General features: G+C 29.2%; 3 protein-coding genes across 7 annotated transcripts; all 3 read left to right on the forward strand.

Annotated features, from left to right (window-relative positions):
* The first annotated feature begins 323 nt into the window (after positions 1-323).
* Positions 324-5295, forward strand: LOC114163011 (protein tesmin/TSO1-like CXC 5). The gene is made up of 8 exons (XM_028047055.1): positions 324-973; positions 1927-2034; positions 2168-2345; positions 2468-2815; positions 3124-3224; positions 3319-3413; positions 4151-4528; positions 4947-5295. Exons 1-8 carry the CDS (start codon positions 654-656, stop codon positions 5120-5122), a joined length of 1704 nt encoding a protein of 567 aa, XP_027902856.1. The 5' UTR covers positions 324-653; the 3' UTR covers positions 5123-5295.
* Positions 5296-7207: 1912 nt separating this feature from the next.
* On the forward strand, positions 7208-11349 carry LOC114164725. Of its 5 annotated transcripts, none has more exons than XR_003599591.1 (5): positions 7208-7461; positions 7676-7767; positions 7874-8010; positions 10474-10561; positions 10749-11349. XR_003599591.1 is itself a non-coding variant. In XM_028049473.1 (5 exons), exons 1-4 carry the CDS (start codon positions 7327-7329, stop codon positions 7971-7973), a joined length of 333 nt encoding a protein of 110 aa, XP_027905274.1. In that variant the 5' UTR covers positions 7208-7326; the 3' UTR covers positions 7974-8010; positions 8130-8280. The 5 variants fall into 5 exon arrangements, 4 of the variants coding, with proteins under 4 accessions (XP_027905274.1, XP_027905275.1, XP_027905276.1 ...); XM_028049473.1 differs by lacking the exons at positions 10474-10561; positions 10749-11349 and adding exons at positions 7583-7588; positions 8130-8280; XM_028049474.1 differs by lacking the exons at positions 10474-10561; positions 10749-11349 and adding exons at positions 7583-7588; positions 8130-8280 and having other exon boundaries at positions 7877-8010.
* A 3093-nt stretch (positions 11350-14442) lies between these two features.
* On the forward strand, positions 14443-22462 carry LOC114163707 (putative esterase YitV). Its single transcript, XM_028048001.1, has 14 exons — positions 14443-14536; positions 14640-14713; positions 14809-14919; positions 14998-15033; positions 15146-15298; positions 17065-17151; positions 18512-18565; positions 19731-19824; positions 19910-19980; positions 20075-20144; positions 20852-20904; positions 21082-21175; positions 21654-21751; positions 22342-22462. The coding sequence occupies exons 1-14, from the start codon at positions 14443-14445 to the stop codon at positions 22435-22437; spliced, it is 1185 nt and encodes a 394-aa protein (XP_027903802.1). The 3' UTR covers positions 22438-22462.
* Positions 22463-23705: the final 1243 nt, after the last annotated feature.

The following is a 23705-nucleotide window of genomic DNA, read 5'->3' on the forward strand; positions in this document are numbered from 1 at the left end:
ATATATTTTAATAATTAATACAGTTTTAAAATCGAATACCAATGCATCTAAATATATGTCGGTATCATCGAAGTAATTAAAATGTATTATTTTATTTTGTATTTATATATTTGAAGACGTCGTCAAATTTATAAAGTCTGCAAGATTTACTCCCCCACTCATTGGATTCAATTAGCGCCAAAATGTATATCCGCACTAACCTGAAAGTACCGTTACCTTTTCACAATCCAACGGACACAATTCACTTCAAGCTCCCAAAGAAAATCTCGATCGTCCATCAAACCTTCCAACTTATTCAATTCAATTTTCAAAATCTCGAGAGGGAGAAAGAGCTGTCACTACCAGAGTCTTCCTCAGAACACCCTTTCTCCGGCGACACCACAATAAATTCCGTTTTCATTTCACCGAAGTCCGAAACTCTCCTTCTCTTACATAATAAATGCCGTTTCATTCCTTTTGCGCTTCTTGCAATTCATAACGCACGAGAATTTATGGACGCTCACGCTTTTTCCTTTCGCTTCAACTGACCTCGGCCAAGCCTTTTCCGCACGTTTCGGGAACGCTTCTCCAAACGGCGAGTCGTTCAGAATAACACCACTGCCAACTGCACCGCTGTTTGGCGAGATCGGCTTCGGATCACTGTTCAGAAAAATATGGAACCGAGCGAAACGACGTCGGATTCAGTTCCGCGGAAATTGGCCAGGCAATTGGATTTCACCGTCGTTTACGGAGATCCTCCGCACCTGAAACTGCCTCCTCCGTCACCACCGCCGCATTCGCTTCTGGAGCTCTCATCGCATTCTCCGTTGCAGTTGCAGTTAAATTTGCAGACACCGGGGCAACGGCCGTGGTTATGTTCGGAGCAGCAGGAGCAACAGCCCTGGCTACACTCACCGCGACCGAAGCTAGTTTCACCGGTTCGTCGATTTCCGCAGCCGGTGCAGAAACTTCCGGTTAAGGTGTTGCCAGTGGTGTAAGTATTCTTATGGCTCAAAAGAAAGGAAATAGAAAACGGTAGCGTTTTGAATTTGATTAGCCCTGTGTCAATGATAATGAATGCCCGGATCGTGCTAAAGTGTGCCGATATGCGTTAAGAGTGTTGAATTGGATATATGTTTTGAAATTTAGTACGATAAAGATTGTTCTTGGCTGACATGATTTGATTAGATGCCTCCAAAAAGTAATGATTCTTGAGAATTTTGAGTTTCATAATTAGTTTGGTCCCTGTTTTCGAATAATCTTTATGTTGTAGTCCCTGTACAAAGAAACTCTACTCTCTTTAGTTCCCTAATACATACATTTAGTCTATTTTCGTTTGACTGTTGTATAATTGTTCTGACTAAAATGGATTAGAAAATGTATGAGTAAGGAGTAAAATGAGTTAAAAAAAAGTGTGCTTCCTGGGAACTAACGAGTACTAAAATGAGTTATTTCCAGGTATAGAGACCAAAACATAGAAGAGTTGTAATTAAACAGGAAAGTTATAAAGGTGAGATGGGTACATAAGTACTGGACTAGAGTGTTTTTGGTGGAAAATGTAAGTAGCGATCGATTTTTTGGACTGGAAGCCTTGAATTCCTTCGTGCAATTGATAAATCATTTCAATAATCATAAATATTTGCATCCGAATGCAATGTGGGCTCATTGTTATCATTTTGAGATTGGCTATAGTAATCTGAATTGTGGTAAAAAAGGCAAAGAGTGTAGTATGCATTTTGGGAAAAGAAGTATCTTAAATTTGCTACTAAACTTAATGCTACTCGATAGAGCTAAATTAGTTGTAAAGGAAAAAGCTCCAAATATTTTATTAGTCCATATAATAAGGGGTTAGAAATACTGTTTCATCTCTGTACTCACTATTAAGTTTTGCGTCACAGTAAGAACTTTTGTACTAATTTGAATGTGAACTTATTTGCATTCTTTCAGGAAGTCAGAGTCTCCTATATCACAACCTCGATTTAATGTGGAATTAAAGGACACGACACCAAAGAAACAGAAACAATGTAACTGCAAAAATTCTAGATGCCTCAAATTGTAAGTCCTTTAGTTTATCCGAATGAAAAACTTATATCAAGAATACTTATCTCATGGCCACACAATCTTGCACGTTTTTTTCCTGCTCTCTCTCTTTAACATGAAAAACCTAATTTGGCAAATGAAATGATAGGTATTGTGAGTGCTTTGCAGCTGGGATCTATTGTGATGGCTGCAACTGTGTAAATTGTCATAATAATGTGGATAATGAGGCTGCCAGACAGGAGGCAGTTGGAATAACATTGGAACGGAACCCAAATGCTTTCAGACCAAAAATTGCTAGCAGTCCGCAAGAACAACGAAATTCCAAGGTTTAAAATTCCTCGAACTCCCTCAAAATTCAATTCCAAGGTTTTTTAATGGTACTTAATGCTCTAGGTTTTGGTGATATTTTAGTTGACGTGGTGCATTTTAATGTCTTGTATGAACACAGGAAAGTGAAGCTCAAGTTATAGGAAAGCACAATAAAGGATGTCACTGCAAGAAATCTGGTTGCCTCAAGAAGTATTGTGAGTGCTTCCAAGCCAATATCCTCTGCTCTGAAAATTGTAAATGCATGGACTGCAAGAATTTTGAAGGAAGTACTGAAAGAAGAGCAATTTTTCATAGAGAGTATAATGTAGTTCACATCAATCAGGGAACTAATGCTGCTGTAACCGAAGTCGTTGGATCATCTGGCTATAGAAACCATATAACACCCAAGAGGAGAAAAATTCAGGAAATGTTTTCCGGAAAGTCAGCTGCGGATCAAACTGTTAACACGACTGCCCAATACCTACAGGTGCTTTATTCTTTGCCTTTTTGAGTCTTGACCGGATTTACTCGGATCTATGTAAATAATAATGTACTAATTCTTTATGTAGCAGGTTCATTGTAATTGGATTGGAAAATGAAAATCATATGAATCCAACAATGCAATAACTTTTTCTTGTAATTATAGCATCAAATCAACAATTCAATCCTTGTTGTATCCCTTGGAACCCTTGATTTCCTTATTGTTTACCTGTTAGTTTACTGATCAATTTCCTCCATCCCTGGAAATCCAAACATAATGTAATGCTTTTTTACATTATTTTGCATTTTAATCAGGAAACTGATCTTATGGCTTCGTCGTTTTCAACTCTGTCATATTCCTTTGTTTCTGACCAAGTCAACACAAGAATTTCAGGGTCTTCAAGGTCTATGTACCGGTACGTGACTTTTCTAATGATTATTTGACGAATTTCTATATACTTTACGTATAAGTGTCAAGGAATTACAGCTAACAATTTATTCATGCTGAAGGTCGGTATTGGCAGATGTCCTCCAGCCACAAAATGTGAAGAATCTCTGTTCACTTTTTGTTATTCTCTCAAGAGTATCTGCAAAGACTAAAGCAGGTTTTGAGCAACTCATGGATGTATACTCTATTTATCATTTTCAGAATAATTTTATTTTTTTCTAATGGTGGTGAATGATTTTATATTCCGAAAATTAAATATGTACTTGTTATCTAAGGGATATCTTAGGGAGAAGTGCTGTTATATGTCATGATATATTTTATTGGGGAGTTACAGGGAAATAGTAAGCAATTGGGAAAGTATTATGGGTACCAGAACAATAGTTAACTGATTCATATTCAAAGTAATGATATTGAATTACGTTCGAATGCTAGATGCTCAAAGCTTTGAATTTGCAATATCTGATGGGAAACTATTGTCGTTTAATAAAGTTAATGAGTTTTTTTTTTTTTTTTTTTTTTCAATGAAACTAGTGTCACACTAATAATATGACTAAGGAAGGGGGAACTGGTAAAAAAACCCTTAGAGGACCTTTCATACGCAGAATACTTTCAGCAAATTTTCATCTTTGAATTGGTTAGTTAGGCGATCAGATCATGAACACCACTAATGTGCCTGAAGTCTTTCATTTTTTGCCATAAACGTGCTTTGGCCACAATTGTCATCATGCAGTTGCATACCTTTTGGAAATACAGGTTTCAGATTCAGGTGTACTGCTCACATTTCTGACAATAGTTGTCTTTCTGTGCTGCTCTATAGCTTTCACTCTTTCCATATTTTCCTGACATGTTTTATCTGTACCAAGTTTGAATTTTAAATGTTTCCCAACTTTTCAGAAGCGAGAGGGAAAATAGATCGACAAACAAAAGCTGGGAACTTTAAAGCTTCCGTTGCTTCATCAGCTAAATCGCTACAAAAAACTAAGGATGTTCGCCAACCGGTCTGTGATGATCACGTGAATAAAGCTGTGGCAGATGCAGTTGATATTGCCAATTATAATAGGCCATTGTCACCAGAAACACTGGCATTGATGTGTGATGAACAGGACAATATGTTTTTTGGAAATACTTCTGCCGATGGAGCTTCATATCAAAACTTTCAAAAGTCATTAAATTCTGATGGAAGCTCGGATGCTTACGGAGAGCAGGAAAGGCTTATAATGACCAAACTCTTGGATGTTCTTCGCGAACTCGTTACTCTTGGTAGCATGAAAGGTTAGGCTTTAGTGTCATGGTGTTCTAGTCTTCACTATTACAATTTTGCTTGGCAGAAATGATCTGGGTGTTTTTCTGTTAAAAATTTTCTGTAATATTCTATAAACAGTCATTGGGGAAAGTCCCGTTTGAATGACATAGCTAACAATTTTTTTACTTATGTGTTGTGACAGGAATACTAACTCAGCTGACCATGTAGTATGTCCATACCTACTAGTCTCACTCAGCTAACTTGTATGTAAACAACTTGCATCATCATAATCATAAAACTAAGAATGTCAGGCTAGAGCAGAAAAATTAGAAGACATAGCCACCCATAGCAGACCCCCCTTGTTGCCATGCTTAAGCTTATTATGTAAAGCAAGTAGCAATTCTAATGAAAGCTAATTAACTAATATTATTTATCTATACGTTGTAGAAACGTGCTATTATTCATCGACCAAGAAAGGTGAGAAAAGCAAGAAAGAACCTGCAGACCATGGCAATATTGGGGCCGAAACTGGCGTTGGTAGTGAAAAGAGAAATAATACCAGTTGCATTGCAAATTACCCCATCTCATCTGTTACTAAAATATCCCAAACATTTATGCCATAACTAAGGGACATGTTGATAAATGATTTTTCGTTGACCTGATTGGTTGTGAAAAATGTTGCTAGTGTCCGTGCACCAGCCAGGAATTTCTGGCACTGATGTGCATTAATTTCCCTTCTGTAAATTAAAGGTTATGTAGAATTACAAGATAACTGCAACCACACTTCTTTGCTGCGCTGACATCTCAACACCATTTAGTATTGCCTTGAAACATTGGTCAATTTTGATCTTTTCGATATTAACAGGAACATTGTTGTGTTCATAATGCCACAAAATTCTGTTGAATGAAACGGTTTAATTATACAAGGGAAATCCATTTCTGGTTTTCGTTTGATTAAGACAGCTACTGTGTGTGTTCCTAGTTTTAAGGGTTATAGAATATTATTTATATTTGGATATATAGTTGAGGATTTTGTAAGAAGGTCAAATTATAGAATATGATAAAGTGAGACCCAGTTCTCATCCCACAAGTACAATTTTAGGGTAAAATTAAATTTAAATCTAAATTTAAAGATGATTTTATGGTTTGTTGTTTACATTTGTTTTTGTTTATTTTATGAAGCTTATTATCAAGTCATTCCCAAATTTGAGTCGCTCATCCTTAATGATTTAGATAAAGTAGGCCATTTTAACTTGGATAAATTTAAAATAGAGTATGTGAAAGTCAATATCCGCTAAAAATAAAATAGAAAGTGACGTTCTAAAACATCGGAACTTATTCAATTATTGAAAAAAATAATAATAACAGTATCAAAATTCTTTTAATTGCTTAGAATATGACATTTTATAGTAATATACCAGTCACATTTCTGATGTTTTATTTTACTCCGATGAACATAGTTTCTTAATTTTGGGATATATTCAAAGCCAAAAACTTAGGAAACTGTGAAAATACTTGTTATTTATTTATTTATTTTTATTTGGCAAATAAGGATTAAAATTGGAAAGCCTATTAATCACTATTTTATAAATCAAAGCCTTAAATACATTTTGAAAAAAAGATATTTTTATAGAAAATGCAGTTTCAATAAGTTGAATTAAAGAGTATTGTAGATGTTTTTAGATAATTAGTTATAAGTCTGTCGATGAAAGCTGTAGAAAATTAATAATCTTCTAGATAATCCATTATTTATTGAGTTATTTTTTTGTCAGGATAGATAATCATTTATCGTTAGTGAAAATTACATCATTACTTATTTGGGTTAATTGATTTCTGTGATTATGGTGTGAAAATTTGAGCTGTTTTGGTTTCTACAATTGGACGTAATATACTTTTTGTCAACCAATTTCATTAAATGCTTTTTTTATTAATGATTTTAGTCAAAATTTAATATTCTTGTTTAAATCAAATTTGAGAATGTACTTTTGAAATTTAAATACGTTGGACTTCAAGTAACCAATGGGTTTTATCATTGAAAACTAAACAAGAATTACTCTTTCTATAACTGTAACAATAAGATAATAAAAGAAAGAATTTAGACTAAAGAGTAGAATTGAGATACTTAGTATTAAGTGTAGTTGGAGTTTCAAATTGTGATTATCCTTAGGTTGATCTTAGAAAGGAATTTCTTGATATTTTTATGTGTGATTAGAAAGTCATTGAAGTGAACAATGAAAATATTCTAAGCATTATATAGTATTTTTTTCATGAAATTTGTAAAATATTCTTAAATCACTTAATAAATTTTAAAATTAAAATAAAATTGATTTATTCTTAAGGGTTAGTACGCGTTTAGCTCTTAAACTTGATGTAAATTTACAATTCATCTCATATTTTAAATTTTGATTTTAAAACTATATATATGAACAAAAATTAAGAAACCGAAAAGAACAATATTTAGTTATTTATAAAGTTTGAGTACCAAACTCTAAATTTGGAAGAGACGAATTCCAAGCAAACTTTCCCATACTTAGTGTTGCTCCTCGTAATTTTCTTATTGCATAGGTTTGGAAAAGGGAATTTACAATATGAAAATGTACCTGCCTTAGTTAAATTTAACTTAAAAAGTTAAAATAAAAATAAAATTTGAGGGCCTTTTATCAGCTGTATTAATAATTAAGATACTGGTCCACCATGCAGAACTTAAATCGCCATCCACCACAGAAGCATGTTTATGAATGATAGTTAAAATGAAATTACTCCACAACTAACTTAATAGCATTCGACACTGCAATTTTCGTAGTTTACCTCTTCCTCTCCTCTTGCTATGGTGGTTGGTTCTTACTCACCCAAAATCCAAACAAACTTGGCGGGAAAAGACGCCATTGAAGAAGGTCAAAGTCAGAGTAAGCTCCTATCTCAGTTCCGGCCAGGGCCAGTCCTAGTAGGCCACACGCGCAAGGTATATAATAATAATAATCATCATACTCACTAGCTTATATATGAGTGTTTCATTTTCACTAACTGTTGAACTCGCGAATCCGGTGACGGATCCTCTGTAAACAAACTCTCCTCCAACGAAGGAAGAGGTATTATCAAAATTCGTAGCATCATTTCATTTTTTTTTTATAAATTCTGATTCATTTGTCAGTTCAATCGCATGAACCTTATTACAGATCAGGATATTGGCGTCAAATCCAAAGGCAGATATAGAGAACCTTGAAGAGTTGCTACAGGAAGATAATTTTCTTCTTGAATATGGAGTTAGGTAACTGATTCCATAATTCGATTCTTCTAGAGTTTGTGACTTTTGAATCGGTAGTTTTGTTATTCCGATCTGATTCGTTAATTTGTTGATTTTGAATCCTGGAAAGGAGAACAAGGACGGTTTCCGGTGTTGATTTTGAAGTTGAAGGAAAGCGGTATACAGAGAAAAAGGCCTGCAGTTGTTTTTCTTCACAGTTCGTAGAGTGACAAAGAAGCGGTGCGTCCATTGCTTGAGGTTGCTATGGTACCACTACTACGTCTTCTCTGCTTCACTCAATCGGTTATTTTTTACTTGCATTTATTTGTACTGTTCTGGTGTGCGATAATTTGATTTGATTGGATTATAGTAACCGATTTTCTCAGGCGCATGCGTGGCGATGTTAGGTAGCAATTCGGGTTCATTGTCGTTACTATGGAAAACGTGCAACCAACACAACCATCTATCTCCATCCATGTAGTATTGCTATGCTATTTACTATTGAGTTTTTTTACCGCATAATGTTATTTATGAAAACAAAAATTTCAAATAAGAGAAAAAAAATTCCATTAATGATGTTTAGTTCATTTTCCCAAAAGAAAATATCAACCAAGTCAGATAAATAAAATATAAAAAATTTGAATTATATGTCAATTCCACATCTAATTTATTTCATATCCCGTAATTTACTGGAAGGAGTGAAGGAGAGGAGAAACTGGGAACGAGAGAAAAAAATTGACTTACACTTTTTAGTTTTCTCACAGTCGATACTTTTACGTATTTCTAAACAATACTTTTCGTAACAAATAAAATAGTAAGATTCTATTTCTCTTTTTCCCTACTTTTAGATGAAACTCCTAGAAGCATTTTCTCTTTTTCTTAAATATGGACCCTATTCTTTTGTATCTATTAGCCACTTTCTACTTTTATTCATCTAATTTATCGGTAATGTGTAACTCAAACTTGATGGGATTGCAGTTCAGTTTTAATTTTTTAACTGCTCCCCAATAATTTACTCATTTACGCATTCAAAGTGACGGTAACAAGAAGTTAATTGAATTGTCTATAAAGCCCGGACACGTCGTTTCGTGTCCAACACGTATCAGACATCGACATGTACATACTTTTAGGACACATGTGTCAATAAAATGTCTAATTTGAAAGATAATTTTTTGTCTTTGACATAATTTTGACATGACTCCAACATAATATTAATAATCACAAATTCAATGATATTTTAAACAATCCATAAACTTGTAAACTTATCACATAATTTTCTATTATGATTATAAAAATAAAGAAAAAAAATTATATGATCACTATTTTTTACTTTTTTGGATATAAGATAGATAGGTTAAATTTATTTTTGTGTTAGTTGACAATATATTAGTTAAAAATTTGAAACTAATATATATATATATGCTAGGTCTCGTGTTCTGTGTTTTTTCAATTTAGTCATATCTTCCTACCTATGTGTCCGAGTCTCTGTCTGTATTCAGACTTCATACATTGTAAGTTTCAGGGAAAGAGCCGACTTTGAGGAGTCATGCCTACACCGAACTTTTTAATCCTCTTCAACTTATACTACTTGAAAGATATGTATGTGTCTGCTTATCAATGTATTTTCTTTTTTATAAATATATTGAAAGGATAAGGAGAATAAAGAACATGGGTTTAAACCTAAAGAATGCTAAGAAAAAAAAAAAAAAGTGAAAGTGCAGAATTAAAAGTTACAGGAAGGAAAGAGAGAGGAAACCAAGGAACAATTTATGGAGATATAAAAAAGTATATACAGTTGAAGTGTATTTTAGTAGTAAAAAATTGTAAACGAAGATTTTCTGGAACTTATTATTACAAGAGAGACAACTTGTTGTGCCTGATTTTTCAACATTTTTCAGTCATAAACATTATTGTTATGATTGAAGTTCCTTTTATTATGCGCGCAACTTCTTTAAAAAAGAGAAGAAGTAATCACTTGCTCCAGTTTTTCAGAATAAACATGAATCACTGTTTACAACGGTTTTTAATATAATCAACTGTTTTATAATGCCTTTTAAATCATACGTAGTAACTTATGATTTCTTTAAATCTCTAAAAAATAATTACTAAACTATTTAATATTAGGATTACTTCTCTAATCTATAATTGTCCTAAGGGGATGATGTCTGGTATAATTAAATGGTAAGCAATTTTCATAAAAAAAAAGGTAAATAAGTTTTAAAAAAGTGTAAACTAAATGTAAACATGGCCTTTATTATACTTGGTGAGTTTGTCATTGTATATATAGTTCAATTATTTCTTTAATAATAATAATAATAATAATAATATAATAATAATAATAATAATAATAATAAATAGAAACATATAGGAGGAGAAATTAATGTTAGTATAATCTAGTATATAATTTTATATTTCAAAGAATAATTTCACTGTTCAAACTGTTTGAGTAAGACCTAGAAGGGAATGTACATAATTAATGTACTCAATAGGGGTACTATTCATTCAAGCATGCCAACAGTCTATAACTGAAGTCTATAACTGAAGGTCAGCCTAGTATTTATGAATTCAATTATTTCGCCTGAACTGTATATATGCTTTAATTTATTGTTTTTAACATCATTGAGAATGATCACGTGTATACAATTTCTATCTGTAACTTTGTTCTTGTTATGATAGTGCGTTTGCAGTTAATACTACATATTAATCTCAAAATTTTATATTTTCTATTAGGTTCGGGACAGAATTGCTCCAGGTTTACCTTCACAATTTGATTCACCTTATTCAATTCCAACCTTCGTGCCCTGTCTTATTCTTATCGGTAAGACCCTATTGTATGTGCTGTACATTGAACATTTTCAAATCCAATCTGGCTCTATACCTTAACAATAACAATATAGATCTCTGATCCATCCACATTTGTCAACTTAGTTATTCGTTTTAGGTTTTATGAATTTTTAATGCTAACATATGGAATTGATCATTTGCTTGGATTTTGGGAACTATAGGTGCGAAAGATCCCCTGGAAATTCCAAGAGCAAGGCAAGCCTGGTATACAGAAAGTTTCACTGTTTAGATAATTTCAAGGTATGAACCTGAATTGTTTGGTGACTTCGGTGAGAAATTTAAACTTGCCATTGTGATCATCCGCTATCACTTTAATAAGAATGGATTTAACAGTCGGTCGAAACCTGAATCTTCCGATTTAAACGAACAAAAACGATAAAGGCAATTTCAATAATAATAAAAATGACATGGAGCACTGATGGTGGAGATTTTAGATTGAAGAGGATCCAAATGAAAATCCAATGTAAGAAGATCCATATATATATCGAGATGTTGAGACTTGGGAAACGACACATGTGTTGTGTTGATCGTAATCTGAGTTGGGTAGAGTTATCATGTCATGATAGCATTGAGGTGAGTTGTTACTACTAATATACTTCGAATGTGAATTTTCCACAAAATGATGAACACTTGCTGGAAAATTTATTATATATTGTGCATGGATCACAAGGTGAATTGAAGACATACTCAAAGCAACAGGGCATGCTTATGCTAATGTTATAGTGGATGTAAAAGGTGAGTGATCGAAACTCTTAATAATTGAGTCACATATGCTCTTAAGTTTTAGCATAATAGTCTCAATTGAGTCACATGTGCTATGTTTTGTTACAATAAGAGGATTGCTCATTGGGAATATGGTTTTGAGTGATGATATTTTAATATAAGTCAATTTATTATATATTTTTTTCTTTGACAATACTAAACCTGTCCAAAAAAACCGTTATCTAATCATTAATATTGTTAAAAACACTAAACATTAACTAGTTAGAAACACTCTTCACGACTTAAAATATGAACATTGTTTTTCAAAAGAGTAACAGTTTAACAAGACAATTATGACAACAACTTTTAATTAAAAATAAGATATGAATATATCTATTATTAGCTAATAAAGAAGAATTGAAAATAAAATAAATAGTTTTGTCAGCATTTGATATTATAATATGTAGTACTTGTAAAAAAAGGGATGTCGAGAAAAGTTTTACCAAATCTCAAGGGAACATTCAAATTTCTAGTAAAAATGAAAATCCTAAACTAATTATTCAACTTAACGTTTTAATATCAGTAAAGTGCTCTCCCAATGGTTCAAAATCTTAATATAAAGAGAGGAAGGTGAGAACAAAAATGAAACAAAGCACAAAGAAAAGAGGGTTGGGACATCCGTACATTGAAGACTATTGCCATGACTTTTCCTTTCAGTCCTTCCTCGTCTTTTTCTTATATCATATTATCCAACACCATGATTAACTAAATCCTTGTTTACTGGATTAGATGTAATGATCAAATTGTCTTTTCTTTTTTTATATTTATATATAGTTATATATTTTGAATTGACAAAGGATTGCGATTCAATAGAGTATACTTAGGTTTTGCTTTGAGAGATTAAAGCATACATATTTTTTATAATAAGGATAGGTGACAATGAAAAGGAAGAAAATTCTAATTTGTGAGCTTATAAGAACAAGAGAATGGATCACTAAAGTCTAGATCCAACAATATTCATTTGTATACTTTTACTTTACTAGTTGAATATAAATTTATGATACTGACATAGTTGGAATTAGATTTTATTATCTCACTACCTTGTTTTCTTAATTTATAAAGTAAAGATTTTTGTCTTTTTCATTTCCATCGATCCTTATCGTGAAAAAATATATTCCAATTGTATAACCTATTGAATTACCATATTTTTTTAACTCAATTAAATAAAGCCGAATTAAGTTGAAGGATTTAAAGATGATTAATAAGTTTTACAACTTCAACTAATATGGTTGATCAAGCCACAATAAACAATACACATAAAGATTAAACATCAATGGTGAAAAATAATATAACATTGTATATAAATATAATCATAAATTTACTCATAAATATAATCATAAAGTTGAATAGCAATCTAAACAAAAAGATTAAAAAGAAATGAAGGTGTTTCTTAGGAATGTCAACGAGACGGCAGGGTATGCATAGTAGTTCCCCATATCCTATTCGTTGGATAAATATTCACCTCGTACTCTCTTATCTATGTCCGTCGAGTATCCGTTATATGGATACCTGCTTAATTTTTTAATATCCACGGATATTCACGGGTACCCATGGATATTACAAAAAAATAAATGAATATTTAACAACATATTTTAATGGTAAATTCAAATAAAATACAATACATAATATTCATAAATTTCAAACAAAGCCTAAATAACTCATTTAAATAGTGTTGAATGACAGTTTATAAAAAAATAATTTTTTTTAAAACTAATTGATAAAAAAAAGAACTCATTTATAATCAATATGTTAATATTTTAATAATCTTTTTAATTTAAATTATAGTATAGCAGTACGTGTATCCACAAGTACGGATATTATGATACCCGTATCCGTCCCATTAACATACGGGTATAAAAAATCCCCGTACACGTTACCCACGAGTATCCATTTACAATATTCATTTCTTACTCATTACGAATTTTATCTGCAGCTATCCGCAGGTATAAATTTTTTTGACATCCCTAATGTCTCCGGTGGATGTATGTTCCAACCTTCTCTTCTCTGCACTTGGTTCCTTTACTGGCCATGTCTTTTATGCTCTTATATGAGACTTCAAGCTAAAAGGAGAGTATTCTACAAGTTGAGACAAAACTTAGATTTATTGGGTGAAGTCCGTAAGCAATGTTCTTATGATCTCTACCTGCAAATCTCACTACCTAGGCTAGGATTTGTTGTCGCCATACGAAACATGATGTGCAAGATATATTGCTCTTTAGTTTGTGGTTTGACTGAGCAAGAAAAAGTCTAACTTAACACGAAGTTAATTATAGTTAAATAATGAGCAATGTTAAATTAGTTAGTTTGCTTCTTGCATATGGTCAAGTTAAACTTAATTCCAACCCAATTTAAGAGACCTAATTCAATATCAATTCAAATATATTAAATTCATATTTAACTTAAGTTAACTATTTGAGTCACAAATTAATATGAGTGTATTATTTAAATTTGATTTATATTTGGTTAATTTTTTTATATATGAAATAAAAGTATTAAACCTTTATTAGAAAAAAAATTGTGTAATTTTAATAATTATTTTTATAATGAACTATTATTCTAAGTAATTTATTACTACATTTTAAAAAAAATTGATCATATAAAGAGTAAAATTAAAAAGTTAATAAGTTGTTTTATTAAATTTTAACAAAATTTGTTAAGATAACATGAATGATTTTAAAAAATAGAATTTTACTTGTGAATTAAAATTTATTAATCCGAGAGTCTACTTGTATTATTTACAGAAAGGAAAAAAAAAATAGAATATTGGGATAAGAGAGACACAATTGTGATAATTTAACCCCTCACTCTCTACAGCAAAATGTGTGGATACATATATATATATATATATATATATATATATATATATATATATATATATATATATATATATATATATATTTTAAGCCATAGACTAATCACAATCAGTCTTGAGCCTTTGATTAACCTAATATTTTTCCTTTCATCCATATTATTTGGGTCAGTTGACACATGGTAATAATTTCAACATTCAATCATTACAACCCAACTGCCAAAGTCCCGTAATTATAAGAACCGTCTCAAAGAACTCACTCTCACCCTGAATCCCAAACGAAAATGGCGGAAAAAGAAGCCATTGAAGAAGCTCATAGCAAGCTTCGATCCAAGTTCCTTCAAGTAATTCGTTTTAGTACTAGACGACGATGTGAATGTATAACCCAATCGACTTCATTCGTTAACTTTCACAATCTTGCTATGTGTTGTGCAACGATTCGTTTAATTTAATCTCATTCTTATGTATGATGCTTGATCAGTTTTCCCCATAGTTCGTCGTTATAAGAAAGCGGTGAGTCGTTTGTATGAAAACTCTCCTCCAACGAAGGAAGAGGTACTGTCATTATTGACATTTGCAACGTCTTTTGCTTATTTTTATTTGTTTCTTAATTTTCATTGTCGTCTTGTTCAATCGCCTGAAAATTATAGATGGAGATAATGGAATCGTGTCCGAAGATGGAGACAGAGAACCTTGAAGAGTTGCTTCAGGAGGAGAACTTCTACTTGGTTATGAACTGGCCAACTGGTGAATGGGATGATGTAGGTGACTAATCAATTTCTTAGGAGTTGAATTTTGAATCGGTATTTTTGTTATTCTGATTTGATTTTGTGCTTCAGGAGCTCTGGGAGGGCGAGAATGAGAATTTGGAGTATGTAGGTCACTAATTAATTCAATTTCGTCGGAGTTGAATTTTGAATCGATATTTTTATTATTCTGATTTGATGGTTTGCTTGAGAGATAACCTCATTGATTTGGGATACTCAGGAAGCTCACTCCGGAAGAAGGATACAATGGCTGCCGGTGGTGATTTATAAATTAAAGGAAAGCGATGAAAGCGATGAGGAGAAGAGAAGGCCAGCGGTTGTTTTTCTTCACAGTATGAACAAAAACAAAGACTTCTTGCGTCCATTGCTTAAGGTTCTTCTCACCTCATTTTTTTTATAGGTTTCTTCTTAGTTTTATTACGAGATGGAGTTGAATCATAACATCTTCCACTTTTTTTTGTTCTAATTTCCTTAAAGGGTCTTGCAGTGTTCTCAGGACACTGCATAACAATAATTAATATGCATTTAATTTTATAAATTTAATACATTTTGATTTCATTTAAGGTTAAATCATTCTGGAAGTTCTCATTTTTGTAGCGAAATATCAAGTAAGTCAAGTCCTCCATAATTATTTGACTCAATTGAGTCCCTATTTTTTAAAATTTATTGCAATCAGTTCCTTTCCGTTAGTGCTAATTATGTGTCACGTGTCAGCACGTGATTTTTTTATTTTTAACTTTTTTTATATTTTTTAAAAAAATAAAATAAAATTGCCACATGTCAATCTGACATTGTGCCTATTTTTTAGCACTAATTATTTGACTCAATTGAGTCCCTATTTTTTAAAATTTATTGCAATCAGTTCCTTTCCGTTAGTGCTAATTATGTGTCACGTGTCAGCACGTGATTTTTTTATTTTTAACTTTTTTTTATATTTTTTAAAAAAATAAAATAAAATTGCCACATGTCAATCTGACATTGTGCCACGTGGCAGAGACAGTGTGATGTGGCAGTACGTGTCACTATTGGATGTCAAAAGTCTCGATGTAGTCTTTGTATTTGTTATTTTGTCTCAATTTGGTTCCAATTTTTTTAAAACTAAACCAAATTCATCCCTATATTAGATTTAATTTTTATATAAATTTACAATTGTATTTTTATTATAATTGATATTTTTAACAAAATTAAGTTTATTTAAATGTATATTTTACATTGAACTTTATTTAAATATTGTTTCAAATATTTATATATCAATAATTTATAGACAAATGTTAGAATTGTTATAATTTTTTTTTTAAATTTTATATTTGAATTTATAAAGTTTTTATTTTTAAAGCAACTCTAACATTTAAATTAAAAATGGGAGGACCTACTTGAGATTCACTACAAAAATGGGGACCTATGGAATGATTTAACCTTCATTTAAAGACAAAAATATCATAAATTTTATTTAATATTTATTAACAAAAATTAAAAAATAATTAAATAATAAAATAAATATATTTTAATGTTTTTAAAAATTAAATATAATTAAATATAAAATAATTTAAATTAACAAAAAGAATAAAAAAATAATGTTAAATATTTAAAAAGTTTGTAAAAAATATTAATAGAAATTTTTTTTAGTAAAGACTTTAAAAATTTAAAGTTTTTGTTTTGTATCACAAAGTTATTGTTTAAAAATTTAAAAAGTTATTTTTGATTTTATAAAATTTGATATATGTATTTATATTATTTTAATTAATATATTTAATTATTTCAGATTTTCAATGTAAAAATAATGGAACCAATACGTTTTAATTATTCTTTAATCGGTGCTTTTAGGTACGGGTTAACAGTTTTATCCTTTGAACTAATCTTATAATTCAAATGTTGAATTTATAATTTTTTTTTCACATCTCTTTCTAATTTTTATATTTTTAAGATTTTCATACAACTTCTTTATATATATATATATATATATATATATATATATATATATATATATATATATGTCATTTTCTTAAAAAAATTTCTTAAATTTAAACAACTGTTCATAATAAAAAAAATTCACATATAAAATAAAAAATGAGCGAGGTTTGTCTTTCCACTCGTGTATTATAATTCTTTTATAATATGTTGTTTTTCTTGTTGTTTCAGGCGTATGCTTCGCGGGGATATGTAGCAATTTCGGTGGATACATGTTACCATGGAGAACGTGCCACGAACACACATGCCTACAGAGATGTACGTGTTCCTAAAGAAAAAACGTTCGAGTTGTGTCTTTTCTTTAATAATAATAGTAAATAAAATAAATAAAGATTAACTATTTTAATATTTATTAAAATTAAATTGTATTATTGTAACTTATTTTAAAATTATAAAAACTTGTTAACAAAAATAAATTAATTTTATTAACTTTTATAATTTAATTGTGGATAATAATTTTATAAATAGTAAAATACTATGTAAAAGAAGTTAAGTTGTTTTCATAAATAGTATAGAGAATAACAAAAATGTGAAGAAAAAATAATAGGTTATATATACAGAAGTTGATGTCAATATTTTATAAGAGTTAGACCGATGATTTATTAGTATATTGGTTAAATTTTTTTACAAAATAAATATTTCTTATATTTATTATAAATTTAGTAAGTAATTTGGTTTCATATTTTCTTTTACTAAAATAAATTTAATATTTGTTAAATAAAATTAATGTGATTTCTTCTATTAAATTTGAAAGATGTCATGGTATAAAAATTTAAAAGATATCATGTGTCAAAATTTAGAAGGTGTTAGATATTAAATTTGAAGTCTCAAATAATGACCTAGATTTTAACATCTAATTCTTTTTAAACTGTGCTAATGTTAATTTATATAATGATACCAAATCAAGTCTTTTTAAAAGATAGAAGACCACTCTTTTAAAAGAAATAAAAATTCAGTAAAAAAGAATATATAAACTAAAATGAATTAAATTTCTAAATATAATTAGGTCATTATTTTAAAAGATATCCATTAGTATGCTCTCCATTTGATTGTTCTATTATTGTTTATTTTGTCCTTACTTTTAGGTTTAGAACCCTGATGAATAAAGCAGTTTTATTCAGGGAGAAGTTTTGGCATGAACTCATATTTTAAGATTTGAATGCTTTGTTTGAAACAACATCTTTTATTCCTTTTGAAAAATAATTTTAAATTTTAGGTTCTGCAACTCTAATTTTGTTGAATTTGATTGCAGTTCAATTTAAAATATTTAACAATGGAACTTTTATTATGGTAATAGTAATTTCACAAAATAAAAATTTGAAGTTACAACATAAAAAAATTGGTTAATAAATTAATACAAAAAACTTTTTGACGAGTTTCATAATAGTTGGATTACTATATCAAATGAAATTAGTATTCCGGTGACTGTGAATTTGCCTTGAAGAATAAAAGAATATTATTTTTATGTTTGTTATATGTTGTTCATATAGAGAGAAATGGACATATAAAGATTGTTTGGAAAGTTAAAAAGAAGTTATCTATATAAAATTTAAAACTAACCATGTTTTCTTTTATTTCTTTTGACGGCAACTCTACTAAAAAAAATTAAAATTCTCAGGCACTTACTTATTCGTGGGCTTCAGGTAAATCGAAGCCATTCATATATGAAGTGGTAATTTCTTATCGACTTTAATGATTATGCACTGTTAGCATGACATTATTAAAATTATTGTTTTGTATTGGTTAGTTTAAGATTAGATGATAATTGTTATATTACACTTATTAGTTTGTGATTAGATCACAGGACCAAACTGTTTTATATTATAAATATAACCAATCTCCTTGTTATTTATCAATTAACATTACCATTTTGGATGTGATAAGTTGAAACCTTCACAAATTTATGCAGTCATCCCACAGGGAATTTTGTTAATTTTTATGTTATATTTTAATTAAATACCTTAATTTAATATTTTATCATTATTTCAAGATATTAAATGGTTGTAAAAATACTTCTTTTCTTCGTCTATTTTTGGGTCATTCTTTTTCTGAAATTTAATTAAAGACAATCAGTTCATTGTATTATTTCGATAGAAAAATAATTTTTTGAATATTAGATTTTGACAATTTTATCTTAAAAATTTAAATAACATTCTTTTAAGTAATTATTTTTTTATTTTTAATATTTCAAAATCACTTAAAAAATATATTTCATAATATAAAAAAAATTATCAAAATTTAATAATTAAAATACCATTATCCATTTCAAAACCATGACAAACTTTTACACACATCTTATATTACATCCAATATTTTACTTTTTAATCTCTCTTTTTTCTTTATAAATAAAAAAAGTTTACTTTTTTTAATGAACAAAATCCTTTAAAAGTAGATTGTGGTGCCTGTCAAAAAAAAAAAAACATTTTCCCAAAATATTTTAAGAACACAGGAAATTGAAACTCGACGACCATTATACTAGATTTTGTTGTCAAGAGTGTCTCAAAAGCCACAAATGTCTGTTTCTCTCCCTATATATAATTATTTTATTTTGGTCTGGGGACCCTTTATCTGAGTTGGATTCATTCAAGATTATATTTGGTAGTGAATGTGATACCATCATTCTGTGACGGGTTATTGGCCTGTTCTGGAGTGGGATTTGGTCCAAAAAGTCTTTAATATTTTTTCTTTCATATATAAAACTCAAGTGGACTTGCATTTACCAACGCACTTGATGCTCCAAACGTTTTTGTTTCAATAGTGTGATTAATTAGCAGTTTAAGATTACGATTTGCTGGGTTAAAAAACAATTGTGTATTAATTATTTGATGTTGTAGCAGGTGTATGACTTGATGAGATTGGCAGATTTTCTAACAGAAGACAGAGACGATATAGATCCTTCTAGAATAGGAATCACCGGAATATCACTTGGAGGTTGGTTGAGAGATGTTGATCAAGGAACATGTTAGAAGACATGTTTCATATCATTATTCATCACTTTTATAATTGTTCGATGCAGGAATTCATGCATGGTTTGCTGCACTTGCTGATACTCGCTATTCTGTAGTTGTTCCTCTTATTGGTGTTCGGGTGAAACTCAATGATTGATTGAATGGAGCTTTTGTTTACAAAATTGTGTTTCTGAAACAACGACCCCAAAACTTACGTGCTATATATATTGCAGGGATTTCGATGGGCCATAGACAACGATCAATGGAAGCCTCTGGCTGATGACATGGAGGTTTTGTTTGACGGTATGATAATGCCAAATCAGTTTATGAAATTTCTTTCGTGTTTTTCCTGTTTTCTTATCTTTCATATGTTACTTTCCTGCACTTCATTTTAGATTAATATAATATTGAAATTATTATTGGGTTAAGTATATTTTTAGTCTCTGAACTTTGATTCAAAATTGGAATTTATATTTGTCCAAAATTTTGATATATTTTGATTCTTAAATTATTTTCATTAACTTTTTCTTTAGACGTTGATATTAATCTGGGAATGTATTAAACGGTGTAAACAATTATAATACTAATATGAAACATGTTTGACACGTCAAAAAAATAAAAAAAATTAATATAATTGAGTTAAAATAACTAAATTTATTCATTTTAAAGTTTAGATATCAAAATATAATAATATTTCGTACAGGAACAAATTTTAATTTTAAATTAAAATTTATAGACTAAAAATATAGTTAACCCATTATTATTCTTGGGAGTCTACCTGCCTACCACTTTACATATGGAGCATCTAATAAATTCTTCAAATTGACAAGTCTTTTTATAGGTGGCTATTTAATATATTCCAATTTGGGACAGGAACATGATTTGGGATGGCTAAAATAATAAGAGTAAAACATTTTTATTTATTAATAAACAATTTATGTAAAAATATATCATAATTTTGAGAGACGTGTTATTGGATGCTAAAGTAACGACAATGTTGTTGGATGCAGTGGCTCGTCATAATTTGGGTAAAGATCGTGTTGACAAAGAAGTAGTGGAGAAGGTGAGCTGAGTTTGTATGAAATCAATTCCAATTTCTGTCTCCAAATGAATTGCTTTATGCTTTGATTTATTGCTATAACAAAGCATGATTGAGAATGCTTGGCACCATGTATGCATCCCTTATTGTTGTATTTTAAAGTTTTGGAAAATGGATCACATAATTTTTTATTTTGATCAGGTATTTGACCGTATTGCTCCAGATTTAACTTCCGAATATGATGCGCCCTATTCAATTCCAGCTATAGCACCACGTCCATTGCTTATTATCAATGGTAACACATTTTTCATTTTCATTTCAACCGGGTTACCTTATTCATACACAACTTCATACATTCACGATTCAGAGTAACCACACTGCTGCAACATAAGATTGTGCTTATTTGGTGTGTGTTTATATATATATATATATATATATATATATATATATATATATATATATATATATATATATAATATGTGTGTGTGCGAAAATTATATTTTCACTCTCATATTTTATTTTCTGACATAGCTTAGTGTGGACCATTAATTCTTTTAAAAGAAAAAATAGTGATATATTAATCAATAATTCACGCTAAGTTACATCAGAAAATAAAAAATGAAAATTATATTATTATTATTTTGTGTGTGAGAGAAAGAATAAATAACATGTTAAACATTTGCATGCATCCCTGATATTTAGTCAATTTAATTATTTTTGTGAATATTTGTAACTTGTAATTGAAATATTTGGTTGGGTTTTGGGAAGTGTAGGTGCGGAAGATCCACTATGTCCCGTTGCTGGCTTGGAAGTTCCAATATCAAAGGCTACTCAGGCATACGAAGCGTTTCAGTGTTTAGATAATTTTAAGGTATGACCTCGTGTTTGTGGGTCACTTTGGTATAAGGAAAATAGACAGTATAAGAAAAAGGTTACTTAACAATTTTTTTCAGAAGTAAAATAGTATAAGAAGTATACGAAGAAAGAGTTTAGTTTTCTGTGCTGACTTTCATATTTTATCTTCTACATGATTTAGTGTGGATCATTAATTTAAAAAAAATAATGATATATTAATTAATCAATTACTCACGCTAAGTTAATTAGAAAATAAAAAAATTAAAAAATGAAAGTTATAATATTATCATTTTATGTGTCTGTGAAAGAAAGAATAAATATTTTAATGTTTTAAAGATATTTTTAATATATTTTAAAACTTCAAAATGAGTTGTTAGTATATTTTTAAGACATAACAGAAAAATAATATATAAAAATTGGATAATGATATTTTGATGAATTTCTTTTATTTTTTAAATTCATCATTCTTTTTCAATAACTTATTTTGATTTTTTTAATAATATGATGTAATAATTTAAGAATGATTGAAATAATAGATTAAAAATGAATTAATAATTGGCTTTTTTTTTTTTGTCCAAGTTTATGATCGGTAGCTTTTACACGCAGTTTATTGCAGAAGCTGGAGTTGGACACCAAATAACGAGATTGCAAGTGAAGGAATCATGTGATTGGTTTGATAGGTTTTTAAAGCCTGATACTTAGTGTCCTCAAAAGTGTTGATGAATTATAAATTAGCTTGCTATGGCTCATTCCATTGTCTTTTTCTGAAATTAGTGGGTCTCTTATGACATTTATGTACCATCCATAATAATACATATGTGTAATCTCTAAATGTAGAACGTGGATCCATGTATTAATTTATATTCAATTTTTTATTAAAAAAATAGTTAAATATAATAATCTAAATATATTGTTCTCACATTATATAAAAATGAATATAATTCATTTAAGATGTTTTATCTTATTATTATTATTGAAAAAAAAATACTTTAGTTGATGTTCATTGAAAAACAAAAAATAACTTCAAAAAATTCTACAATATAATAGAAGATTAAATAAATGCATTTGCAATAATATATATATATATATATAATTTAAATATTTATGATTATGTATAGTTTGTTTCTTATTTATGTAATTATAATAAAAGCCTATAAAATAAATTTGAGTTATTAAAAAATCATTATATTTGTACTTATTATTGTTAATGTGATGTTACGATCGTATCAAAATTATATCAATAATATAAAAAAATAAAAAAGTTCTCTTCTAAATTTAACCCTTCATTGATATTTATTGTAAGAGTGTCTTATGTATTTTAATGTCATGTTGAACACATAGATACACCATTTAAGAAGTGTATTTGAAAACCTTACCACAAACCAAAATGTTTTTTTTTACAATAGAATATTCCTTCTACTTCAACATAAAATGTACCTGTGTTCCATTCTTCGTGCCCAAAAAAAAAAAATTATTCTTATCTATTTTAGATACTTTATTTTATTAAAGAAATTATGTCTCTTTATGATTCAGTGGATAAATTAGATAAACTAGAATTGTTATGGTTTCAATAACGTATAATGGAATAAAGGTAATCACTACATAGGATATAATTAGTTAGAAAATTAAATCCTTAAAATGTCGAGCAATTTTATTTTAGTATAGCAGATCTCACTACTTTATTTATTTTGTTATTTATTAGTTTATATTACAAAGTTTAATATTAAATATATAAAATATTAAGAAAATAGTTAAATTATTTTTAGTGCTCGATCTCAATTTATAATATTACTTGTTACCTTAATTATATTAGTTAATATTTTTAACGTTAAAATAATTATAGTTAAACATAATTATTAAAATATCAGATATTAAAAAATTATATTTTGTTCGGAAATAAATGTGGATACATTAATATTTTTTAGATTTAAAAGCACATTTGAAATTTTAAATATTACAAGTTTATGTTG

The sequence above is a fragment of the Vigna unguiculata genome, chromosome 9 (genome assembly GCF_004118075.2).
Source record: "Vigna unguiculata cultivar IT97K-499-35 chromosome 9, ASM411807v1, whole genome shotgun sequence".
In the NCBI taxonomy this organism is placed as follows: Eukaryota; Viridiplantae; Streptophyta; class Magnoliopsida; order Fabales; family Fabaceae; genus Vigna; species Vigna unguiculata.

Excerpts from the sequence above, each read along its gene's own strand:
- LOC114163011 (XM_028047055.1), top strand. The coding sequence starts at position 654 with ATGGAACCGAGCGAAACGACGTCGGATTCAGTTCCGCGGAAATTGGCC. Across the intron at positions 2,816-3,123 it reads CGACTGCCCAATACCTACAG|GAAACTGATCTTATGGCTTC; the intron begins GTGCTTTATTCT and ends CATTTTAATCAG. Across the intron at positions 4,529-4,946 it reads TACTCTTGGTAGCATGAAAG|AAACGTGCTATTATTCATCG; the intron begins GTTAGGCTTTAG and ends TATACGTTGTAG.
- LOC114163707 (XM_028048001.1), top strand. The coding sequence starts at position 14,443 with ATGGCGGAAAAAGAAGCCATTGAAGAAGCTCATAGCAAGCTTCGATCC. Across the intron at positions 17,152-18,511 it reads ACACACATGCCTACAGAGAT|GCACTTACTTATTCGTGGGC; the intron begins GTACGTGTTCCT and ends TAAAATTCTCAG. Across the intron at positions 20,905-21,081 it reads ACAAAGAAGTAGTGGAGAAG|GTATTTGACCGTATTGCTCC; the intron begins GTGAGCTGAGTT and ends TATTTTGATCAG.
- LOC114164725 (XM_028049473.1), top strand. The coding sequence starts at position 7,327 with ATGGTGGTTGGTTCTTACTCACCCAAAATCCAAACAAACTTGGCGGGA. Across the intron at positions 7,768-7,873 it reads CTTCTTGAATATGGAGTTAG|GAGAACAAGGACGGTTTCCG; the intron begins GTAACTGATTCC and ends AATCCTGGAAAG.